Raw genomic sequence first — 24943 nt, forward strand, 5'->3', positions numbered from 1 at the left:
TCTAATAAAGTCGAAGCTTATCTAAATTATTCAAATGTTCAATATCGGGTTAGCGATCATTGTCGTGAGTCGTGACCCAAATGAACGGAATCAATGAAATAACCACCCAGCCCTACGCCGCCGCCTTACGCCAGTCCGGGTTATTGCTAATCGCTTGTCAAAATAGCATGCCTTCTCTGTCATGAATATGTAGACCAAGAGAGATAATATCATGATCTCATCCACGGTTAAATTTTAGTCCGATCGGTGAAAGTAAGCCTAAGCTGGCTTTTGATCGCCAAAAGCTTGTTCGACAAAATGCCACACGTAAATATTTGGATATCCTAGTATAGCTGTTATGATTAAAAATACCTACCTGAGTAGTCATGTGAGGAAAAAACCAACTTTACTCTTTACAAACACATCAAATAAAAGCTCTAGGCTAAGACCATACTAAGAACTTTCAATCTGGACCAGCAGTTGTAAGTAACAAACTTCCGACTAGTCTAGACTAACCAAGTCATTCAAGCATACAAACGCTGTCCCCTGTTTCCTCCCTGGATAATGCCGGTAGAGTTATGATTTTTTTCCTGAATATCTACGGCCACTAATACAATGTCCCTATGTTTTCTTTTTTTTTCATAAGTTAATTATTAAATAAGATATGAACATTCAAAAACCCAAAAAAAGGCAAGATTTTCCTCTGTGTTTAAACATCCAGAAAACAAAACTGGCTAAAATATACAAAAAAAATAAAACATAGGAACACAGCTCAAGCCTTGCTTTAATTTTTAATGAAAAAAGTACTTAAATCGGTTAAGTTTTGGAAAAGGAATCAGCGGACAACGAATCGAAGATTTTCTGTTCTTTTATTAGAAGAAGAGTTTTGTCGCGTTGTCTCTATCGCGCTCTGCGGTGGGAGACTTGAGATTGGTGAGACAGCAATACATTTTCAAATACCTATTTTCAATTTCTCTCGCCCCTGGTGTATCATCTTAATTGAAATAAAATTCTCCACAAAGCGATACAAATTAACATCTCGTCCATCAAGTTCGCTTATTTTGAAATCTAACTGAAGCGTGAAAGTCCCCGTCGTGTAGAGCCGCTAACGAACGCTTAATGTTACGTCATTTAAAATGTTGCTCGTTTGAAAAAACTTTAGTCCCACTCGGCGAATAAATTTAACCTAAATATTTCACGAGGGCCGAGAAGGTGTCGCCCGAAGTTTTTCTGCTTGAAATATTAAACAGCCGTTTGGTGGCGCAAAATAATTTGCGGTGTGGAAAATTGCCATCAAAGCCAAACGAAATGAAATAAAACGGTTCAAATCATACAAAAATCTATTTTGGTAAATTTTATAAGCTCGCCGGAATATGATTGAATTTTCTAATTTTATAGGATTGGGGAAATGTTTTTTATTTTTTTAATTGGAATGTCCCATCAACAAATTTTCCAAACAATGTTTTGTCATTAATTGATTTTTATTTGATAATCTGTATTATTATTTTATTATTTTTCTATTTTGGTGTCAAAATTTTAAAATGCATCTTCATGACAGAGCCTGCAATCTGCACTCTGTTTTTATAATATTTAAGAGGGCGACTAACCCCAAAAATCAAACATCGTCCTTCTCTCTTCACACTCACGCCCGTCTTTCATATGCCAGGTGAAAAAGAACGACGCGGATTCATCGCCAAATTAGTTTTTTCTCAATAACTCGATAAATACGAGTATATAACACTTTAAAAATCCGCTAGGTCGATCTCTCAATGATAGAATTTTACACAATGTGTTAAAATATTAACTTAGTTCAATGCACGGTTATGGCAGTAAATGAAAAATTCGTGAAAATTAGATGCATCTTTGTGGTTTTTTTTCTATCGAGAAAATTTTAAGATATCGTGTTTTTTGCTCAGATCGAATTCTCGGAAATAATATAATGTAGTATCTAATTTTAGAAAATGAAACAATTCGGGGCTTTTTTTCAAGTATAAAAATGAATTATAAAATCGACACTTTAGGGTTAGTTGCCCCCTTAAGGTGGTCGCTCTTTTGCGGCTGATCGTTTTGATCCGTTGACCATTGCAAATGAACTAGTGTCTAGTGCCAACTTCTTTCTTATCAGTCTACTAGGGCAGGTTTTCTTAACAATTTCTTTCGACAGTAAGACCTGCTTATACCAGTTCGTTTGCGATGGATCGAAACGATGTGTCCCTTACTATAATTATAAAATAGGGCAATACATATCAGTCATCGGGCAGTAAAAATTGATATTGGATGTAAACATTCGTGTTTTCAGTCGGCAATTGATAATGGAATTGGGTCGTCGCAGGTGGAATGACGTTAATCACAACATGTAGGATTCGAACACGATTCAATTATTGATTTCAACAGCTTTGTAATTACTAATTATATTTTAGCCCCCGACGAAAACAGAGGGGTGTTTTTTGACTTGTCTATCTGTCAGTGTGTGTGTCCGTAGCCTCTCACAGGTGGGCCGATTTTGATCTAGATTTTTTTAAAGCTGACATGATCGAGTGTGTTCTTAGCTATAGTTCATCATCATAAGCCCTTTCAGTACGAGAAAATTTGAGCTTTTCTATTTCCTAGTAGGTTATAACTTGTAAGTAACTGACTTGTAAGTGACATACAGATAAAAATATATTTTTTCAATTTTCTGATTCCTGACTACATAATTAGAGTTTTGAATCAGGGGTTGTGTCGTTAATATAACTTAATTCAACATTATTATTTCAATCAATATAGTATACGATGCTATAATCTGCCGTTGTTAGGAGTATAAATCGAAGGAGTATAATGTAGAAATGATTACTTGGCAATGATGTTCAAAAGTGGTTTCATTATCACAACAATTAGTACCGATTACCGATAGATTTACATAAATATTTACCTGATTGTAAATAGACAGATATTATGTTCCAGGACACTGTTAAATCGTATAGAAATATATTATAATTCACTACAGTATCTTGTCAGAGGGCCTAGACAAGTGGCAAGCGACAAGCGATTATCGTAAACGCCCTAACATTACCGCAAACAACACCGCTTAAATCTAATAAAGTATCAGTCAACACAGCCCAAGTCATTAAATAAAATTTTAAATAAAGTAAATGGACAAAATAAGTATAAATAATTATTTCTTAACCGCTAACTAGAGTACTTATTAAGTAATTGACAAAAAAATCCACAGAATTTTTAAAATAGACAGTTTTTTTGGTCTCCTGTAAAGTTGGTAAAAATGACTTAGGCGGTGTTGTAAGCTAAGGGACGTTATGTGAAATCGCATACATTTTGTTGGCGTATTACGATAATCGCTTGCCACTTGTCTAGAGCTAGTAGGGGTATCTTGTCCTTTTCAAGTGCAAATGTAGATTATGTGTTAATCCTTAACTCCTGTTTAAATCAGTTAAGTAGTTTTTAGATGGAAAACTAAAATACTTACATACACTCTTAAACTTTCGCCATATTCATGCTATAATATTATTATAAATGCGAAATGTGTATATCTGTATTTCTGTCTGTCTCCTCTTCACGCTCAAACCGCTGAACCGATTTTGCTGAAATTTGGCATGGAAATATTTTAAGTCCCGGGAAAGGACAAAGGATACTTTTTATCTCGGAAAAATGTGCGGTTCCCGCGTGATTAACGAATTTTAGTGCAACGGAGTTGCGGGCGTCATCAAGTAATAATATAAATGCGAAAGTGTGTCTGTCTGTCTGTTACCTTTTCACGTACAAGCCGCTGAAACGATTTTGCTAAAATTTGTAATGGATACTTTGAGTCTCGGGAAATGTCATAGGATACTTTTTTCCCTGAAAAAAGTACGGTTCCCGCGCGATAAAAAAAATTCGGCGTAACGGAGTTGCGGACGTCATCTATTATCTCTAGGGCGTCATCTATTATCTCTAGGGCGTCATTTATTATCTCTAGGGCGTCATCTATTATCTCTAGGGCGTCATTTATTATCTCTAGGGCGTCATCTATTATCTCTAGGGCGTCATCTATTATCTCTAGGGCGTCATCTATTATCTCTAGGGCGTCATCTATTATCTCTAGGGCGTCATGTATTATCTCTAGGGCGTCATCTATTATCTCTAGGGTGTCATCTATTATCTCTAGGGCGTCATCTATTATCTCTAGGGCGTCATCTATTATCTCTAGGGCGTCATCTATTATCTCTAGGGCGTCATCTATTATCTCTAGGGCGTCATTTATTATCTCTAGGGCGTCATCTATTATCTCTAGGGCGTCATTTATTATCTCTAGGGCGTCATCTATTATCTCTAGGGCGTCATCTATTATCTCTAGGGCGTCATCTATTATCTCTAGGGCGTCATATATTATCTCTAGGGCGTCATCTATTATCTCTAGGGCGTCATCTATTATCTCTAGGGCGTCATCTATTATCTCTAGGGCGTCATCTATTATTATCTCTATAAACAACTCCCACACTGGTTTCGGTGACGGTGGCCGGTTTCATTGAAACCAGGCCAGCTACGCAGGAGTAATTTTATAGTGCCCAAGTATGTGCGCAGTACACAGGAGCACTCTCTGTTCCTTACTCTCATTACCCAGTGGGACGGAAGACCTATACGACCGGCGAGAGATCAGGCGCAGGACCGACTTTTTACATGCCCATCCGACGCATAGATCATCTTACTTGTCAGACAATCAGGTGATCAGCCTGCATTGTCCTAACGAAACTTGAAAATAACATGTTTTCCAATGCGGGAATCGAACCCACGACCTCCGAGTCACGAGCCGCGCTCTTATACTACTAGACCACGGATCTCTATAATATTAGTATCAATGTGATATTAACAGGAAGTTTGTTTCCAGGTGACGAGTACGTGTACAGAGACGCGTGGGGCGGCATCAGCCTCATGTTCGTGGCCAATCAGACCTCCAAGACGCTCATGCCAAACACTACCTTTGTAAGTATTTATTAGATACTACCTTTCTTAATTAGCCACCTGTTTTATATAAGCTGTTGGGTACGATGGTGGCTCAATTAGGACAACGTGAAAGAATAACCAACATCCTGGCAGTCGAGCGTGGTCAACCTGGAATTGATACAGTTAAGAGGATACCACAGCGGCTAGAGAAATGAAAAAAAAGTACGTGTAATATATATAGCTGTCTCCCTTACCTCAAGCCTATACCGCAGAACGCGATAGAGACAACTGCAGAAAATCCAGAAAATCAACGATTCGTTGTCCCCTGATTCCTTCTCCAAAACTTAACCGATTTAAGTACTTTTTTCATTAAAGATTAAAGAAAGGCTTGAGCTGTGTTCCTATGTTTTGCTTTTTTTGTATAATCTATCCAAATCTGTTTTCTGGACGTTTAAACACAGTGGAAAATCTGGCCATTTTTTTGGGTTTTTGAACGTTCATATCTTATTTAATAATTAAATTATGAAAAAAAAGAAAACATAGGGACATTGTATTAGTGGCCGTAGATATTCAGGAAAAAAATTATAACTCTACTAGCATTATCCAGGGAGGAAACAGGGGACAACGTTTGTATGGAAAAAATGGCGGTGTGGAATCCTCTTAACTAGTTAGCTAAAAGCTTAAACAATAATGTATACTATAACAAAGTTGGATATATCTTTCAACAGTAATAATAAGTAAAACTAAGTTCACAAAAGCTTAAAACATTACTATTATGACAATTACAACTTACAATAGTTACTTTTGTGCTGACAAATTGATAATTTACCTAATAACTTAGTTACCTAATAATATTATGTTCTTAAACTAGGTATGAAAGTTTTACAAAACTTACTTGAATACAGTTAGAACATTACTTAGTGCACTTAAAGTGTCCTAGGCACAAAAACAAAGATAAACAATGTAGCAAAGTAGCAAATTAACCATTAAAAGTTGCCAAAAGTCAAGGTAATGACATACAATAAGTGAAAAAAAGTAATTACCTTATGGGCTAAACTTTTATACCTTACGTTCTGCTAACATCAGACATCTTTATGAAACGTTTTCCGTATGAACTATTAAGAGCCGCTGACCCATCTTCATTAAATTTTCATCCGGCTTCGATCCAGGACCATGTTGGGGACGATGGTGGCTCAATTAGAACAACGTGAAAGAATAACCAACATTTTATTTTCATTTAACATAAAAGTACATTAAAGTTATCTAGCACAGTTATCTAGAACTTTTTGACAGCTCCGGAGAAGTCCAGAGAAAAAAGGCGGCAAGTCAGTGACAGTTGTCAAAATATCCCGCGCTCCGTTCTTCTTCTTCTTCGACATAAGCCTTTTTTGAACTTAGCTGATACATACTCGTAAATACTTCTTACTATACAGGGTGTAACAAAAATAAGTGATAATACTTTAGGGTGTGTATGTGTTCCTTGTAGAGAGTTCACTGTGAAAGTAGCAGCGCTGAAGGACCAAAAAATTTTTCACTTTTGTATGGGGAAATTCGTGACGCTCAGGCCTTTGCCCATACAAAAGTGAAAAAAATTTTTCGTCTTTCAGAGCTGCTACTTCTACAGTGAACTCTCTACAAGGAACACGTACACACCCTTAATTATTATCACTTATTTTTGTTACACACTGTATATAAATAAAAGCGAAAGTGTATTCGTCTATCTGAATGTCTGTTACCCTCTTCACCCCCAAACCACTGAACCAATTTTGATGAAATTAAGTATGGGGATATTTGAGTCCCGGAAAAGGACATATGATACTTTTTATCGAAAGGAAATTATGTATGTCTGTCTGCGATAAAGCTTCTGGAAACAAAGATCAGACGATTATCAGGCATAGACAGCATAGTGTTGTAAGTTATTATTCAGTTAACACTGTTTTTTCACTTTTGTATGGGCAAGGGCCAGAGCGTCACGAGTTTCCCCATACAAAAGTGAAACAAATTTTTGGCCTTTCAGGTCTACTACTTTCACAGTTTCTCTACGAGGAACACGTACACACCCTAAAGTATTATCACTTATTTTTGTTACACACTGTATAGTATTTTAAAACTTTTTAAGAATAAGAATACTTTTATTTCCAGCATCACAAGATACATCATAATAAATTAATAATTAAACAGTATTCAGTGGTTTAGTATTCACTATTTAGTATTCACTTTTTAGAACTCTTTCGTTAAGTCACTAAAAGAGCAAATTGAAAAAAAAAATAGAAATCATGCAGAAGTCCTGCATGGCAATTTTAATTTCATTTAAAAAGTACTACAATCTTTATTTACTCTTTTTATTGTAGAACACAAAAATCGTCTTAAAAAGTTTTGCCTTTCCCTGGAGGATTAATTTTAACTGCCCTTTACAAAACGACAGTAAAACCTGTTTCAATTCAGTCTGTGAATTTTACAACAAAACTTTAGACGATTTTCTTAAGTTTCACAGCTCAATTTCGTATATTTTAAAGTAAACTAGATGTTTTCCTTAACTTTTCCCACATAATCGCAAGAGAACTATATTCCCGTCTCTTAAAAGTAACTCAGTCAAATTTGAGGTTAGCCGTTTAAGCGTGAAGAAGTAACAAAAGCACTTTTGCATTCATAATATGTTTATTAATAAGGACTAGATGTTTATCGCAACTTACAAATAATAAAAACTTGAGAGGTGTCAAGGGACACCCGAATGAAACAAAGTTATTTCTTATGTTAAAAAAACTGTACATAAATATACACTCAAAAAAATATTTAAAAAACGCCATCTAGTTGACGCACAGGAATATTATCAACGCCTTCTGCCCCTACCATGCAGGTACTTACTAATAAAAAAGTGTCGTTACAACTTTTTCAGTCTAGCCCAAGGCGCAACGCGCGATAAGGAACTACGTTCCAAAACTATCCTAGGTACCTTCCTGGGACTTAACCTCTATGCTAAATTGATCCTGAAAAATCGCTCTATTTACGTCCAATTAGCAGAACTTTCTCTCTTACATCTAATAAGCTAGTATCGATTACAACAATAGGCCAATATCGGTAGGGGCCGGAATTAGGCCGACATCTGTTGCCCGACCTTCATAACTCCTGATGAATGGGCCAACTGAACTAATCAACGCCTCGCGCTTACACAAGTTGTTACTTCACGACAGGAGAACTTCTTACAAGGCTGCCCACAATAGCACACGTCGAATAGTTAAATCTTATAACTCAAAGGAGAAAAATCGCAAAGTGACGCCAGCGATACGTGGGAGAGCCATGCTTCGGCACAAATGGGCCGGCTCGACCGGAGAAATACCACGTTCTCACAAAAAACCGGCGTGAAACAGCGCTTGCGCTGTGTTCCGCCGAGTGAGTGAGTTTACCGGAGGCCCAATCCCCTACCCCATTCCCTTCCCGACCCTCCCCTATTCCCTTCCCTTCCCTACCCTCCTCTACCCTATTCCCTCTTAAAAGGCCGGCAACGCACTTGCAACTCTTCTGTCCATGGACGACGGAAGTTGCTTTCCATCAGGTGACCCGTTTGCTCGTTTGTCCCCTTATTTCATAAAAAAAAGCAGAGTTTGAATATTATTACAGTTCGATCGCGGTTTCCAGGAAATGCTCTTATGGGGCTTGAAGACTTATAATAATACTAGATGACGCCCGCAAGTCCTTTGCGCCAAAATCATTTATTGCGCGGGAGCCGTAAATTTTTCCGGGATAAAAGTATCCTATGTCCTTTCCCGGGACTCAAGCTATCACCATACCAAATTTCAGCAAAATCGGTTCAGCGAATTGGACGTGAAGAGTTAAGAGACAGACACACTTTCGCATTTATGATATTAGTTTGCATTTTGGCCATGGTAGAGGAATACATAGTATTCTATATGTCGATATTACACGTAGAGTATTAACTTCATGAAATTAGATACATAAACATACATTATTTATTCAAATAATTGATTACTACAAAACACAACGATATACTCGATTTTCTTCTTAACATCAAGGTATTTTACGTCCATTGTTTTGGTTTACATTGATACTAAAAATACGGCTATCCCATTATGTATGTGTCAACAACTAATATTGGCTAACAAACAACGAGGTTTTTATTATAGGTTCATAACATAAATTTCAGGCTTCCACTTGTTGACGTCCCCACAATACTCGATTTATACTGAATGAAAGCCACGGGGTGAGTCTGTAAACTTTGTATGGCAGAGCGCCAGACTAGTTTTCAACTACATATTGGAATAATCGCAGTGCACATAAGTTTTAAACTTTTACTTATGCTCTCCTAGTACATTTTCTGCCCGTAATGTCTATGGCCAAACTCAAATAACATTTTATGATTACTTTTTAATTTAATGAAAATATTGAAATAAACTTTACAACATATTTTCTGTCAAATAAAAATAATTTAAATGTCTCTAAGTGCTGCTGTTATAGCTGCCATACACGCTACGGTCTATCGGAGACCTGTGCAGGTGTCGTCGAAAGAATAGGCTATTTTTTTTCTTATCGGTAATTGAAAGACACTTAAAAAATAGAAACATCGTTGAAAGACTGTCAAGATGACTCTCATAGCTTAAAAATTCACCAAGATATGACAATTCAAATATCTCATAAAAAAGATCTGCCCGAAACGCCCCATACAAAGTGCTACGAAAGTATGACGTCAGTCTTTTGTAGTTTGTACGCGTCGGGAGACAACTTTGTTCATAACTGACAAGGTAATTAAATATTGCGTTTATGAAAGTGGTTTCATAACAAAAGTTGCTTTTAATTGCATAAGTTATCGAATTGTATAGAAATATTAAGAAATTTAAAAAGAATCGACTTGAATATCCAACTTTAACAAAAAAAATACAAATGCTATCAAGCTGAAATTTTGGGAACACTTATTTTTTACCGTGATTTCTTTATTTTCTTAACAAAATTCGCTAATCTTTCACCTTGTCATCATCCCTATTGATTCTCGATTTTGCGCCGGTCGCCTGCACAAGCACAGGTACAAAAAACTGCACATGTCTATTCCCCCACATATTCCAGTCTACCTGCGCAGGCATACCTGCACAGGTGGACTTCTCCGGTAGACCGTAGGCCGTAGCGTGTATGGCTTACATTAGTCAATTAAATATTACCATAGTATTTTTCCAATATTTAACTCAGAAAACGATAAACCAAAATTTTAATTAAAGTACGAGCGATTAATATTGAAAAGTCTACAGGCAGGTTTGAGGCAGTATAATTGAGGTATATTTGAGGAGGATATTAAAGTTAGATCATCAATCTCGTTAATTGATCTAGAAGACCTGGATCTGTCTCTGGAGCTGTCTCGGTACCAATTTTATTTGACGGGAAAAAATCGCGACGTCCGATGGAGGCGCAGTAGTTTGAGTTATTACACACGGAATTTTTAATTTACATCAAAGACCCAGGAAACTTGAACCTCAGATACTTATCGTTTTGAAAAATCCTTTCTTCAAAGACCGCTTGGCGTGGACAGGGTATGGGGTACACAGGACAGGGGAAAGGAACATCTGACGGAGATAGAGGATAGACATCAGAAGACGAGATTTAATGTAGGCATCTATCCCTCTTTAACCTACCTCTTATTCTCAGATTCATAATCTACAATTAAACCACAATTTCGAGGAGTTTCTTCAATTCCATTACTTATCAAGTCACCGTTTTTAGGGTTCCGTACCCAAAAGGTAAAAACGGACCCCTATTACTAAGACTTCGTTGTCTGTCCGTCTGTCTCTCAAGAACCGGATTACGGATTTTGTCGCGGAGCACTTATTAATCCCGACGTTTCGGCTACTTTACAGCCGTAAGTGTTTGAACATTGTAATATAATGATTGATACTCGCGTAAACCTAAGAAATCATTATACAAGTTCTATGTTTAAATATTGTTACGGTACATGGTATACGGACACGTGGTGCGCAAGTACATACTCGAACCTTCTAAAAAGGTCCAATGTTTGTTTACGTGTTTACCCTTTATTTGTTAGCGTGTTTGAATTTAGACCTTATGACTGAGTCCATAAGGTCTAAATTAAATTCAACTTACTGCACTTATCGCAAGGACGGCAGTTTTATTGTGGTACATGCCCGAGCCGCCTAGAAATTTCCCACGGTTGTTTACTTGTTTATGTGAATCGGGAAATTTCTGGAATTCGTCTCGCCATATAAAAAGAGCCGCAGGCAGGCCAGGAAGTCAGTTTTAATCTGAGCGATCTTCGAGGCGATTTCGGAGTGATCAATAGTGAGTGAACCAGTGAAACCTGCGACTTGGCTACGACCTAGGACAGTGATAGTGCTTAGTGATTGGACCTAGTGATTAGTGTTTGGACTTAGTGCTAAGTATTGTGACCTAGTGTTTAGTGCAGTGTTAATAAAGTCTTCAAGAGAGTCACCAGGTCTTTCTCTCCAAATCCTCGAACCCTAGCACGTAACAACTGGTGTCAGAAGTGCGATTTGGAGATGCCATTGACTCAGAGAGAGGACTTCAAGGGGAGTGTCAGGACAAGGGCGCAGCGAGCTGCTGCCATTGACTCCGAGAGGGGAGTTGCGGAGGCCACACCCACTGGGGACCAAGCTCCGCCCACTTTGGGCGAAGCCACGCCCACTGGCTCCGCCCACCGTGGCCACGCCCACTGGCTCCGCCCACCAGGCCCCGCCCACTCAGGCCACGCCCACTAGCGCCGCCCACTGGGCCCCGCCTGCTCAGGCCCCGTCGACTAGTTCCATCTATCCTGCTACGCCCGTAGTTTCTACAGCCCCTCAAATGGCTCCTCAATTGGAAAGTATAATTGAGTTAATTCAGGCTTTGCAAGATTCTCAAAAGGCAATGATGGAGGCACAAGACCGCAAGCTCGGCGCTTTGCAGGAGTCACAAGACCGCAAGCTCGGCGCTTTGCAGGAGTCACAAGACCGCAAGCTCGGCGCTTTGCAGGAGTCACAAGACCGCAAGCTCGGCGCTTTGCAGGAGTCTCAAGAGCAACAAAAGGACCTCCAAGAGAAAGCGCTTCTGGCCATAAAGGATGTCAGTGACACGGTGACTAAGCTTCGTAAAGATGTCGACGTAATGGACGAACGCGTTACCGGGTTAGGAGTGGATGTGGAAAATGTGAAAACCGGCCTCACTGAACTACAGAAGAAAGTAGTGCGCCTGGAAACCACAGGAGTCGCGGCGTTTAGTGGAGCTTCCGTAGTAGTACAAGGACCAAGAGTTAAAGTGCCACCATATGACGGTACTACTTCCTGGAACGCTTATCGTCAGCAATTCCAGACGGTTGCTTCTGCCAACGGATGGACTGACGAACAATGCCTGACCGCTCTCACTGTCGCGCTCAGAGGGCAAGCCTTGTCAGTCCTGGAAGCACATACAGGAAATGGGTTCAAAGACCTGATGGAAGCCCTTGAATCCAGATACGGGGAGCGACACCTGGAGCACGTGTTCCGTGCTCAACTTCGTGACAGAGTCCAACGCCCAGGAGAAGGACTACAACAATGGGCGTTGGAAATAGAAAAACTGGTCAAGAAGGCACACCCAGGAGCCGATTCCAAGATGATCGACACGAACATTGTGCAAGCATTTGTCGACGGAATCAGGGACCCGGAGGTCAGAGCTGAAGTGAGGCTACGTCACCACACCTCGCTTAAGGAAGCATTGGCACATGCTTTGGAGGTCGAGGCTGTCCGGCGTGACATACGGCAGACCTATAAGATCCGCGATGTCTCTAAAGAAGTCAAGGAGGTTAAGGCTCCTATAAAGAAAAGTTTTGGAGCCATGTGCTACAAGTGCGGCGAGAGGGGCCATCTTCAGCTCAACTGCCTACAGAAGGAGATTAAGGCTCCTACGAAGAGAAGTTCTGGAGCCATGTGCTACAAGTGCGGCGAGAGGGGCCATATTCAGCTCAACTGCCCGCAGAGGGAGACCCAGATGGCAAGGATGAAAAGGCTCGAGGAACAAGTAGAGGAGCTGAAGAAGCAAGGAGCCGAAGAAGCAAGGAGCTTCGTCCCCTGCCCGGGAGCAGGGAAACGAATAAAAGCCAGGACTAAGGGGCGAGTGCTGGCTGACACGGAGGAAGCCCCAATAACGGTTGTCTCCCAAGCAAGCAGCGGGAATAGTCTGGTGATTCAGGGGACTATTAACGGGACGGATTGCAAAATTACTCTAGACACAGGAGCCTCTAGAACAATAGTGAACCCAAATTTGATAAAAGCCGCAAGGAGGCACAAGAGGAGAATTAACTGTCGGCTTCTTACCGCCTCCGGTCAGCCAATACCCGTCCTGGGAGAAATGTCAGTTACGATGAATGTGGGGGAGTTCTCATACCCTCATGACGTTATTGTGGCTGAGATTATGGATGATTGCATCTTGGGTTTAGATTTCATGAAGAAGCACAACTGCAGAATTAACCCTAGAAAGATAATCTTATTTTGACCTACGGTAAAGATAATCATACGTCTTTGAGACGTGTTCGCATTTATAAGTGCCTATGGAACAAGTTTCCATAAATAACCTTTTAAAAAGTTATTGAATCATTAGTTAAGGGTTTTCTACGACAAATAAAAACATAATTACAATTAGAAAATGAATATAATTAAAAAACAACGAAATTTTATAAACCTCTTACAAAATAACTAAAAAATATTAAGTCTTCCTTTGTTGAGTAATTATGTTAATCTTAAATTTAAAATCACATTTTTTTTTACTTAATATTATAGAATAAGGACTAATTAACAGCTTCATATAAAAAATCAACAAATTTTAAGTTTAAATCACATTTAGATACAGCCTTTACATATATCAGTTTTGTGTTCACCACAAATGCTTTTATTGCATTTATAACATGTCATTTTCGACATCCTTCTTATTTTTGACGGACAATACGCACAATATCTCTTCTTTTTGATTACTGGTTCTTCATTATTATCTAAAGTATTAGTTTTTGGTAGCAACTCTTGGATATTTACACAGACATGTCTGTTAAGAGTAGGAGCTTCTAACCTTTTCTCCATCCAAGGTGATATAAGTTCTGTGCTCAGCTTTTTCATGTAATTTCTGCGACTTAGAGGCTTATCATTGTTAGCTATCATATTATGACAGTATATGACATAAGAATTCACAAACGATATATTCATCATACCATAAAAAACTGCCATAGGCCACCTGTTGGTCTTTCTCGAACATGACATAGACGAGCACATTTGGTCGAAAGTGTCGACTCCACCTTTTGTCTGGTTGTAGTACATGATCATCTCAGGTTTGCCTGTCTTTTGATTGATCGTAACTGTTTCGTCGCTCCTCCACTTCACTGTCACTCTCTGAAGGAATCTCATCTTCACTGTTCTCCAACAATTTTTCAATTTGGTTATAATCAAGGGCCCCGCGTCTAGCCATTGCAATAGACTACCAAAATCACCTAAAATATAAAAAAAACGATAAATAAAATGAACTGTTACTACTGGAAATGAGACTCAAAAGTTACACAAAGGATAATCATACGTCTCTCGAACGTACGCCATCCCTGTATCTACGTAATTATTGTACTTACCAAGGCGACACAGCCGTCTCGCGTAAGGTCTGCCCGGCCACTGGGATAACTTAGAAGGACAGAGCGGTACGATGCGAAATAAAGAACAGATAGCAATATTTGTGTTGGCCGTGCGTCTCAAAGACGTAGATTATCTTTCTAGGGTTAATGTCGCCGACGGAGTGTTCAAGTGTGGCGAAGAAGAAATTTTCATCATTGGAGGCGCCTGCGGGAAAGTTGAATGTGTAAAGAAAGTCATAATACCTGGACGTGCGGAAGCTCGGGTGCTGGTGAAACTACCGCCAGCTGGAAAGAAGAAGTCAAACAGATGCGTGTTAATCGAAGACACACCTACCAAGACATCAGCGCAAAAATTGATGACGGCAAGAACCCTTGTTAGTGGAAGCAGTAACGCTGTGGTCAGAGTTTTGAATCTTGGTGATCGCGAGATCTGCTTGAACAAAGGTGACGTCATTGGAAAGTGCGAGGAAGTTGTCTGGATGAGAAAGTGTAATTCGATCACAGGCTCAGACGCAGCAAACACCAGCAACTATGGAATAGTGACTGAGCTACTCGATGACTGCAAGAGTAATCTGACTTATTCGCAGGGCATGAAAGCTAAGAAGTTTTTACAACGCCACGCGAATATCTTCTCCAGTCAGGAAGGCGACCTTGGAAGAACGTCGATGGTTCAGCACAGGATAGATACCGGAAGCGAGAACCCAATTCGTCAACGAGCAAGACGGATACCCATTGCAAAGGAAAAAGAAGTTGAAGGCCTTTTGGAGGACATGAGAAGGAATAAGATAATTGAACCGTCTGCAAGTCCGTGGTGCTCACCGGTTGTATTAGTGAAGAAGAAAGATGGCAGCACAAGATTTTGTGTGGACTACAGACGTCTCAATGATGTCACTAAGAAGGACAGCTATCCATTACCTCGAATCGACGACACTCTGGATACCTTGAGTGGCATGAAATGGTTCTCGACCCTGGACCTGAAATCTGGATACTGGCAGGTGGAAATTCATCCAAAAGACAAGGAGAAGACAGCGTTCTCCACCGGTAAAGGTCTATGGCAGTTTAACGTCATGCCCTTTGGATTGTGCAACGCACCTGCCACATTTGAGCGACTCATGGAGTGTGTACTGGCAGGCTTAGTTGGAGAGGCTTGCTTAGTCTATTTGGACGACGTCATCATTGTTGGCCGCGACTTCGAGGACCATTTGCGAAACTTAGAACGAGTTTTCGCCAAAATAGAGGGGGCCAAGTTAAAGTTGAATCCGAAAAAGTGTCGTTTATTCAGGAGTAAGGTGAACTATCTCGGCCATGTTATCTCCAGTGATGGAATTCAGACGGACCCGGAGAAACTAGAAGCAGTCCAAAATTGGCCAACCCCTAAGAACAAAACCGAAGTGCGGGCATTTCTCGGCCTATGCTCCTACTACAGGCGTTTTGTTAAGGGATTCTCAGAGATAGCCAAGCCATTACATCGGCTGACAGAAGATAAACGACAGTTTATTTGGGACGAGACTTCCGAAGATTCTTTTCAGAAACTAAAGAAACATCTGTGTGAAACACCAATCCTGGGGTATCCACAACCTGAAGGTCAGTTTATAGTCGACACGGACGCAAGCAACACGGCCATTGGAGGGGTGTTATCTCAAAAACAGGGTGAAAGAGAAGTTGTAATTGCATATTTCAGCAAATCTTTATCTAAGCCAGAGAGAAACTACTGTGTGACAAGAAGAGAACTCTTGGCTGTCGTAAAGACGCTACAACATTTCAGCAAGTATCTCATCGGCAGACAGTTTCTACTGCGAACTGATCACGCAGCCTTGAAGTGGCTACTACAATTCAAGAACCCAGAAGGCCAAGTAGCTCGATGGATAGAACAACTCCAGGAGTATGACTTCAAGACGGAACACCGCAGCGGAAAGTCGCATGGGAATGCCGACGCACTTTCGCGAAGGCCGTGTTCGGAAGACTGCAAACATTGTGTTAAGCAGGAATCTAATGAAGTAACATTAAAGTTAACGAAAACAAGTCCTTTGGGCCCATGGGAGAATGATGCTATGAGGGAGGCTCAAGAAACAGATGACGACCTTCGGCACATCATCACATGGAAGAAACGGGGTGATGAAAAACCAATCTGGAGTGAGGTTGCACCCACTGGCGCTGTCACTAAGGCGTACTGGGCGCAATGGGACAGCCTGATACTTCAAAACGGAATACTCTACCGGAAATGGGAGAAGACCAACGGCAGAGAGTTCCATCTTCAGATAGTTGTCCCAAGAACGAGAGTACCGGATGTTCTCCGTGAAATGCATGATGGCGTATCAGGAGGTCATCTAGGAGTAAAGAGGACGTTAACAAAAGTGCGAGAACGATTCTACTGGTTGCATTGTCGAGACGATGTACAGGATTGGTGCCGCAAATGCACTACTTGCGCTGCAGTGAAGGGACCACAGACAAGGAGCCGTGGGAGCCTGCGCTTGTATAACGTTGGCGCACCGTGGGAACGAATCGCAGTTGACGTAGCTGGGCCATTTCCTGTAACGGAATCAGGAAACAAGTATTTTATGGTTGTCATGGATTACTTCACCAAATGGCCCGAAGTGTTCGCCATACCAAACCAGGAAGCTACAACAGTTGCTTCTAAGCTAGTCGAAGAAGTAATATCTCGCTTTGGTGTGCCTCTAGAAATCCATTCCGATCAGGGCAGGAATTTCGAATCGCAGGTCTTCCAGGAAGTGTGCAGAATTTTGGGAATGCATAAAACGAGGACCACCGCGTACCATCCACAGTCTGATGGAATGGTTGAGAGATTTAACCAGACCCTTGAGAGGCATTTGGCGAAATTGGTAGATGACAAACAAAAGGACTGGGACAAGTATATACCGCTCTTCCTTCTGTCGTACCGTACCGCCGAGCATGAGAGCATAAAAGCTACCCCGGCGTATGTCAATTACGGTAGAGAACTACGAGTACCAGTAGACCTTTTGACAGGAGGATCACCGGAAGAACCAAAGACCGTACCAGATTATGTCTGCGATTTAAGGGAAAAGATGCGTTATATACACACCATGGTTCGGGAAAATGGGTTACAGTCAAGTGAGAACATGAAGACCAGATACGACCGGAAATCGAATACAAGCGGCTTCGAAGAAGGGTCACTGGTGTGGCTGCATAACCCAACTCGCCGAAAAGGCAAATCTCCAAAGTTGCAGACCAAGTGGGACGGCCCATACAAAGTGGTTACCCGATTGAATGACGTGACTTACAGGATTCAAAAGCAACCAAGAGGGACATTCAAAGTGGTACACATAGACCGTCTGGCGCGTTACCATGGCAGTAACAATGATGCTCGGGACGAGCATCTCTAAGAGGGGAGTAGTGTTACGGTACATGGTATACGGACACGTGGTGCGCAAGTACATACTCGAACCTTCTAAAAAGGTCCAATGTTTGTTTACGTGTTTACCCTTTATTTGTTAGCGTGTTTGAATTTAGACCTTATGACTGAGTCCATAAGGTCTAAATTAAATTCAACTTACTGCACTTATCGCAAGGACGGCAGTTTTATTGTGGTACATGCCCGAGCCGCCTAGAAATTTCCCACGGTTGTTTACTTGTTTATGTGAATCGGGAAATTTCTGGAATTCGTCTCGCCATATAAAAAGAGCCGCAGGCAGGCCAGGAAGTCAGTTTTAATCTGAGCGATCTTCGAGGCGATTTCGGAGTGATCAATAGTGAGTGAACCAGTGAAACCTGCGACTTGGCTACGACCTAGGACAGTGATAGTGCTTAGTGATTGGACCTAGTGATTAGTGTTTGGACTTAGTGCTAAGTATTGTGACCTAGTGTTTAGTGCAGTGTTAATAAAGTCTTCAAGAGAGTCACCAGGTCTTTCTCTCCAAATCCTCGAACCCTAGCACGTAACAATATCTTATCGCATAATATTATATTCGGCAAATATTAACTTTTTGGTTATTTGCTTTTCTTTACATAAAAGTTATAATAGACCGTACTTTTTTTCGATTCGACTATGCGGCAATTTAATTAAAATAAATTGAAAATATTGAACCAATTATTATTTTCGTTGAATATTCGTCGTAATTAATTTGAATGGAAACATAAATAATGAATCGAAGAAACGTGACCATGAATAAACAAGTGAAATTTTGTGTTTGATATTTTCTTATTGTGTATTTTGAGTTTGAGTTTCGAATGTATAAATTAAGCTATGCCAAAATAAGTTCAATGCCATAATATTATAATTTTACTTACTTTAAAGAAATAAGGTATCATATTTTATATGTTCATGTCTGATTGTATCCAAATGTTTTCCAAATTATGTCCTATTGTTATAATATTATGTTTGTGTACAATAAAGTATGTATATTTTAAGTAAATTGCGAAATATCGCAATGCTTGATCTGTAATATAGTCCAGTGTATTGGGCATTGGCGTAAATGAAGTATTATTGGGATTTAACTTTATTGGGATTTCATTATTGCAAATGTTACGAGATACTATAATTTATATGACAACTCTCACTACTGACTGTACAATAAGGGTCAATTCAGACTGCAACACGACGCGTAGATATGCATTTCTAAATTTGTCTGGATTTGACAGATTTGCAAGACGTCTCACGTTACACGTAATTGAAATCTGTCAATTCAGTACAAATTTAGAAATGCATCTACGCGTCGCTTTGTGGTCTGAACGAAGCAACGCGACGCCTAGATCTAGAATCTAGATGCATTTCTAAATTTACTAGAGATCGCCCTATGGTTGAAATTCGACCTCAGATAAAAAAAAAATATAAGTTTCAAATTTCAACGCGTTTCTATTGATATTCTATTGTCAAAAATTTACTTTATTATTTTTTTAAACATAATTCCTTGGATAGTATCAGATTCATAAAGTCAAAATATGATGACAGACTGGCCGTGTTATAATTAATCGTCTAACAGTATTTAAGATTCGATAAAGAAAATAACTAAATCTATTCTATTCACTCACTCACTATTCAATTTGACAATAGACTTCAACCATAAATATAAGAGTACCTACAATTCGTATATATAGGCATTAGGCTTGTCCCTAGTGTGTGTGTTGTAGTGTGTGTAATATTTTATTTGTTGAAAACATGTATGATAATAGCATAATTTCAAAATTATATTAGCTCGATGCACTCCGTCATCATAATTATTATAAATTTATACTTAGTTTATAATATAAACTATAACTGTGCGAAATTTATAGCACCTACGTTTCCCCATTTTTTTCGTAAAAAGGGTTACAAAGTTATTCGCTCGCGTATTAATATTATGATATGGATTTGGCAGATTCGCAAGACGTCTCACGCAATTAAAATCTGTCAAATCCATACAAAGTGCCGCGCCGCGACATGCCTCGCCTCGTCGCGTTGCAGTGTGAATTCATCCTAAGGCGTCAGAATTAAGACATCATGAGCACAGTATACTGGGTAATATTTAGGAACTCACTCTTTATTCGATTTTGAATTTGTTCCAGAGGGTTCTAGAACCGGCAGCGTACTCGCTGTCGGCGGACAGGCGGTTCCTGTTGCTGGCGCACTCACTGCGCCAACTGCACAAGTACTCCTACCTCGCGAGATACACCGTCTACGATGTACTCACCACGTAAGTTTTGAGCGATACTGTGCAAGGTTTTGTCACTACTTGTCGTAAAAGAGTAGTACAACAATCTGTACCGTGCCGTTTACTAGGTGTCCATGCCAAACAATTATATCAAACAATAAATCTTTGCCAGCATTTTAGTAACCCCAAATAATTACCGGTTTGTTTGACCTATACTGTCTAATTAAAAGCATACGTAGATTAAATTAATTATATGAATAATAATTATTGCATATCATAATCCTTTCTTTAGAACTCTCAAGTTTGCTAGTTCAAGCGTCTCTCCGTATAATTATGAAAATAGAGTTGTTTACTACTTAGTACTTAAATTATCCAATTATACCCAGACGTATATTTTCTGGAAAATTAAACAGAATAATACTTATAAAATACGAATAAAAATATAGGTACAGACTTTAAGTAACATAGCTATTATGAAATGCTCGTTTGGCGAACAAAATCTAGCAATTGTACTGGTTTCAATTTTATAAAAGCTAAAATCTTTTATCGTAGTCGGAGGTCAACATCCTTTTAACTGTTTCATGACTAACTACAGTTTTAAGCTTTGTAATGACATCTTTTGTTTGGTGACTGTTAATTGCACTCAGTTTCATCGCATGTCATTTTATCTTCAGAATTATATTATTATTGTAAAAATTAAGGGGTGCCTGATGGAATCTTCGTTGGGTCCCGTAACCAAAATGTATTACAAAAAAGTAGAAGAAATAGGCTGGTTAGATAATAATTGGTGAAATTATGCAAAGTTTTTGAAGTTTTTAAAAGGAGTTTTTCTATTTTATAACGGTTTTAATTGGCTTAGTTGAAAATTCTAACCAGTCAACAAAGCTGTTGAATAGGTCAACTCCTGTCAAAAACCTCAGAAGCATTAATCGGGTTACTAACTCCTTTGTTATAAAGCGGAGTTAATAAAAGCACCATAAACGCTCCAAGACTCAAGTTCCGAACTAATACGGCTTAACGGCTTAAATATTGTCTCAGCATTGACTTTAGAACAATTATTATCGTCTGTGTCAATGACAGATAACACTGCTGGGACGCCATGTTGTTCCATCTGAAGGACCATTCCAGATAATGGAGTAACAATCCGAGAGGTTCCATTAAATTACTGAACTGATTTGAGATAACTTGAACCCAGTGAATCCAAATATTTGCACAGCTAAAGAACATTGAATACTATAGATATTGAAATTATGAGGAAACAACATATTATTATGAGACGTAGACCAAATATAAAACTGTAACCCAAGAAGGCCTACACTAATCTAATGTATAAAAATCGGCCAAGAGCGAGTCGGACTCGCGCACACCCTACCGGTATAGAGCGAAAGTAGACAAAAAATTGTGTTTTTTTGTAGGGGAGGAGAAATATTTTAATTTTATTTATAATTATTAAAGCACAAATATAATTAAAGATTTTGTGAAAATTTCAAGTGCCTAGCTGTTACCATTATTGATTACGAGCTAAAAAGGCCAAAAAATCACGTTTCTTTTAGAGGAGCCTCCCTTTAATACTAACTTTATTTTATTTTTGTAATTTGTTGTTTTATCGGCAACAGATATACATAATCTGTGAAAATTTAAGAAGTCTAGCTATAACCGTTCTTGAGTTACAGCCTGGAGACAGACAGACAGACAGACGGACAGACAACGAAGTCTTAGTAATAGGGTCCCGTTTTCACCCTTTGGGTACGGAACCCTAAAAATAAGTCGGGTTTTCCTTCCTGACGCTATAACTCCAGAACGCACGAACCGATTTCCACGGTTTTGCATTCGTTGAAAAGGACTAAGGCTCCGTGAGGTCTATAGAAAAAAAATCAGAAATAACTTCGAGAGAAAAGCAGGAAAACAGGGAAAATCATTTTATGGCAAAACAACGTTTGCCGGGACAGCTAGTAACATTAATAACAAAACATAGGTATGCAATTTTGCATACCTATGTTTTTGCAATTAAAAAGCCGCTTGACGGACAATAAATATTTAGGTCGTATAATTATATACTAGCTATTTGACCGAGCTTTGCTCGGTATTCAATAAAACACGAGTAAAATGACATTTTCTAACAATGATTCCTAGCTAGATCGATTTATCGCCCCCTAAACCCCCTATATACTAAATTTCATGAAAATCGTTGGAGCCTATTCCGAGATTCCAATCTTATCTTATATCTTTAAACGAGCAATTCTTGTACTTATATAATTGGAATCTCAGAATCGGCTCCAACGATTTTCATGAAATTTAGTATATAGGGGGTACGGGGGCGATAAATCGATCTAGCTAGGAATCATTTTTAGAAAATGTCATTTTATTCGTGTTTTATCGAATACCGAGCAAAGCTCGGTCAAATAGCTAGTTATATATATACAAGAATTGCTCGTTTAAAGATATAAGATTACAATTTACATAAACACAGTGTGGATCTTTTTATATCTAAGAGAGTAAATTTAATAAACTTTATTATAATGTTAGAACCACGCATATTATGTCAAGGGAAGGAGATCAAAATTATGAACTTGAATTTTATTCCGAAGGGAAAATAAAAGTATGATATTGGAAAAAATTTTACCGAGGACAAATTGCGATACCTTTGAAGGAAAACATGATATTAATATTATACGTACAAGTGCCGTGGCATCATATTATTATTTTGTGCTGAATCGTAACTTGAACTTTTTATAATAAATAAGGAACTACGTTCCAAAACCTAATGTAAGTATGTTAGGATAATATTTATCGGAACAACATCGTCCCTTTAGCATTAGGGGGCGTCCACAAATTACGTGAGATTTGCCGGGGTCCCCCCTCTCTCCAACGTTAAATTAGATGAGATTTGACTCGACCCCCTCCCCCCTTAAACACCTCACGTAATTTGTGGACGGCCCCCAACGAAATGGCTGGATTTATATATTATGTAGCGGCGCAACCGCGCGGCTTAGCTGCTACAACGCGAGACCACAAACGATTTGCGTGCATTTTATCATCTCGCAATGCACGATGTAGCCGCCAAACCGCGCGTTCGGTCAGACGCATAATATAATAAGGGTCAATTCAGACCGCAACGCGACGAGGCGATGAGAGGCGCGGCGCGGCATAATCGCGTAAGACGTCTTGCGAATCTGTCAAATATATTTAAAATTTAGATAAATCCAAACTTAGAAAATATGCATCTACGCGTCACGTTGCGGTCTGAATCAACCCGAGGTAGCTCCACTCAACAGAACTGGCCATTTAGCCGAAACTTTTTCGTTTTCACTTCGTTATAGAATCGCGGATCAAAATGTATGAAATTGACATAAGACGAGTCGAACGTCAACGTCATAATTAACGAACGCTTATGTCAATACCGTACATTTTCATCGGTGATTCTATAACGAAGCGAAAACGAAAAGACTTTGGCTCATCCCCCAGATTAGTCTTAATAGAGCTGTTTTCAATAAACAATACAAGAAATAAAAAAACTTCATATTCATTATCTGATAAAATCTAGCAGTTTATTTCGCTTGCCTGATAAGTTATAATGAGGGGTAAATTATAGGTAATTCATTATATGGTTACGTTATTTATCAAACTCATCTTTTTGGAAACTTATGAAACTACAAAAAAAAAAATCTTATACACTAACGGTGGGGTTATACGGAAGAACTTGTTTAAAAGAAGATAAGAAGATATTGGAGCAACAATAAGAATACACAGGAGTACTAAAACTACTAATAAATATAATAAAACTAAAAATAAGTTCGGTAAGTCACGAAGTCCACTTAAAAATAGTCAAAGTTTGCGGGTCGTACGCTTGGCTTTCTAGTGGTTACGTGGGTGTATAACTGTAACATATTAGTTTTCCTATACTTTTATTTGGATATTGTATAACATTATTTGCCCAGTTTCAATCTTAATACTTTTAAAATATAATGATACCTATAACTAATTTTAATGAACTAGATGACGCCCGCGACTCCGTTGCGCCAAATTTAGTTTATCATGCAGGAATCGTACATATTATCAGATAAAAGTATCTTATGTCCTTTCCCGGAACTTAAAGTATCTCCGTACCAAATTTCAACAAAATCGGTTCAGCGGTTTGGGTGTGAAAAGGTAATGCGCAGGTTCGCATTTATAATTATATTAGTATGGTTTGGATAGAGAAATTATTCATATTCATTATTCTATTACACATAAAGCTGGGATCTGAATTCACTCATTTATTTTTTATTTTTATTTATTGTTTTAAGCAGGGGTTTTTTTCCCAACGGAAAATATCACCCCCATGATACATAAATTATTACAGTTCAAACAATACAAAGTCAACACAAAGAGAAAAAAAATTTAATAAAGATACAATATGACAGATAGGCAATGAATAAACGTTCTATGAACGTTTATTCAGTTACTTACATCTAATATTTATTCCAAAAAACGTAAAGTGTTTTCCTTACTGTTCAGGTAGGTTACTTATAGTGGAATTAATAGAAAACAAAATTTTATTACATATTTTAGTTACCAAAAAACCCAATATTATCTATAATGGTTTTTGATAGACGTAAAAACGTTAATTATGAATTCATGTAATCAAAGTAAGTTATTATGGTATTAAAATTGTCATCACGTAACAAAATGTGAAATATAAAGCAATCAACAAAAACGCTTATTAAAAATGTATACACCGAGCACGCCATGGTACATTAACCTGAAAATTGAACACATTTCTCATGGAATAAGACTGGTAAATAAGCAAACGAATTGCCTGATGAGAATCGATTGGCGTAGGCGAAAGTCTGGGGGCACGGTAGTG

General features: G+C 38.9%; 1 protein-coding gene across 2 annotated transcripts in view; it reads left to right on the top strand.

The window, feature by feature from the left end:
• The window catches only part of LOC121725636 (inactive dipeptidyl peptidase 10), a 154793-nt gene that overhangs the window by 100792 nt on the left and 29058 nt on the right, over positions 1–24943 (top strand). For both annotated transcript variants that reach the window (XM_042112658.1, XM_042112668.1), the window contains exons 4-5: positions 4841–4935; positions 20012–20139. In XM_042112658.1, coding sequence (XP_041968592.1) covers positions 4841–4935; positions 20012–20139 — 223 coding nt within the window. The remainder of the gene's footprint in view (positions 1–4840; positions 4936–20011; positions 20140–24943) is intronic.

This window comes from Aricia agestis, chromosome 1 (genome assembly GCF_905147365.1).
Source record: "Aricia agestis chromosome 1, ilAriAges1.1, whole genome shotgun sequence".
Lineage (NCBI taxonomy): Eukaryota > Metazoa > Arthropoda > Insecta > Lepidoptera > Lycaenidae > Aricia > Aricia agestis.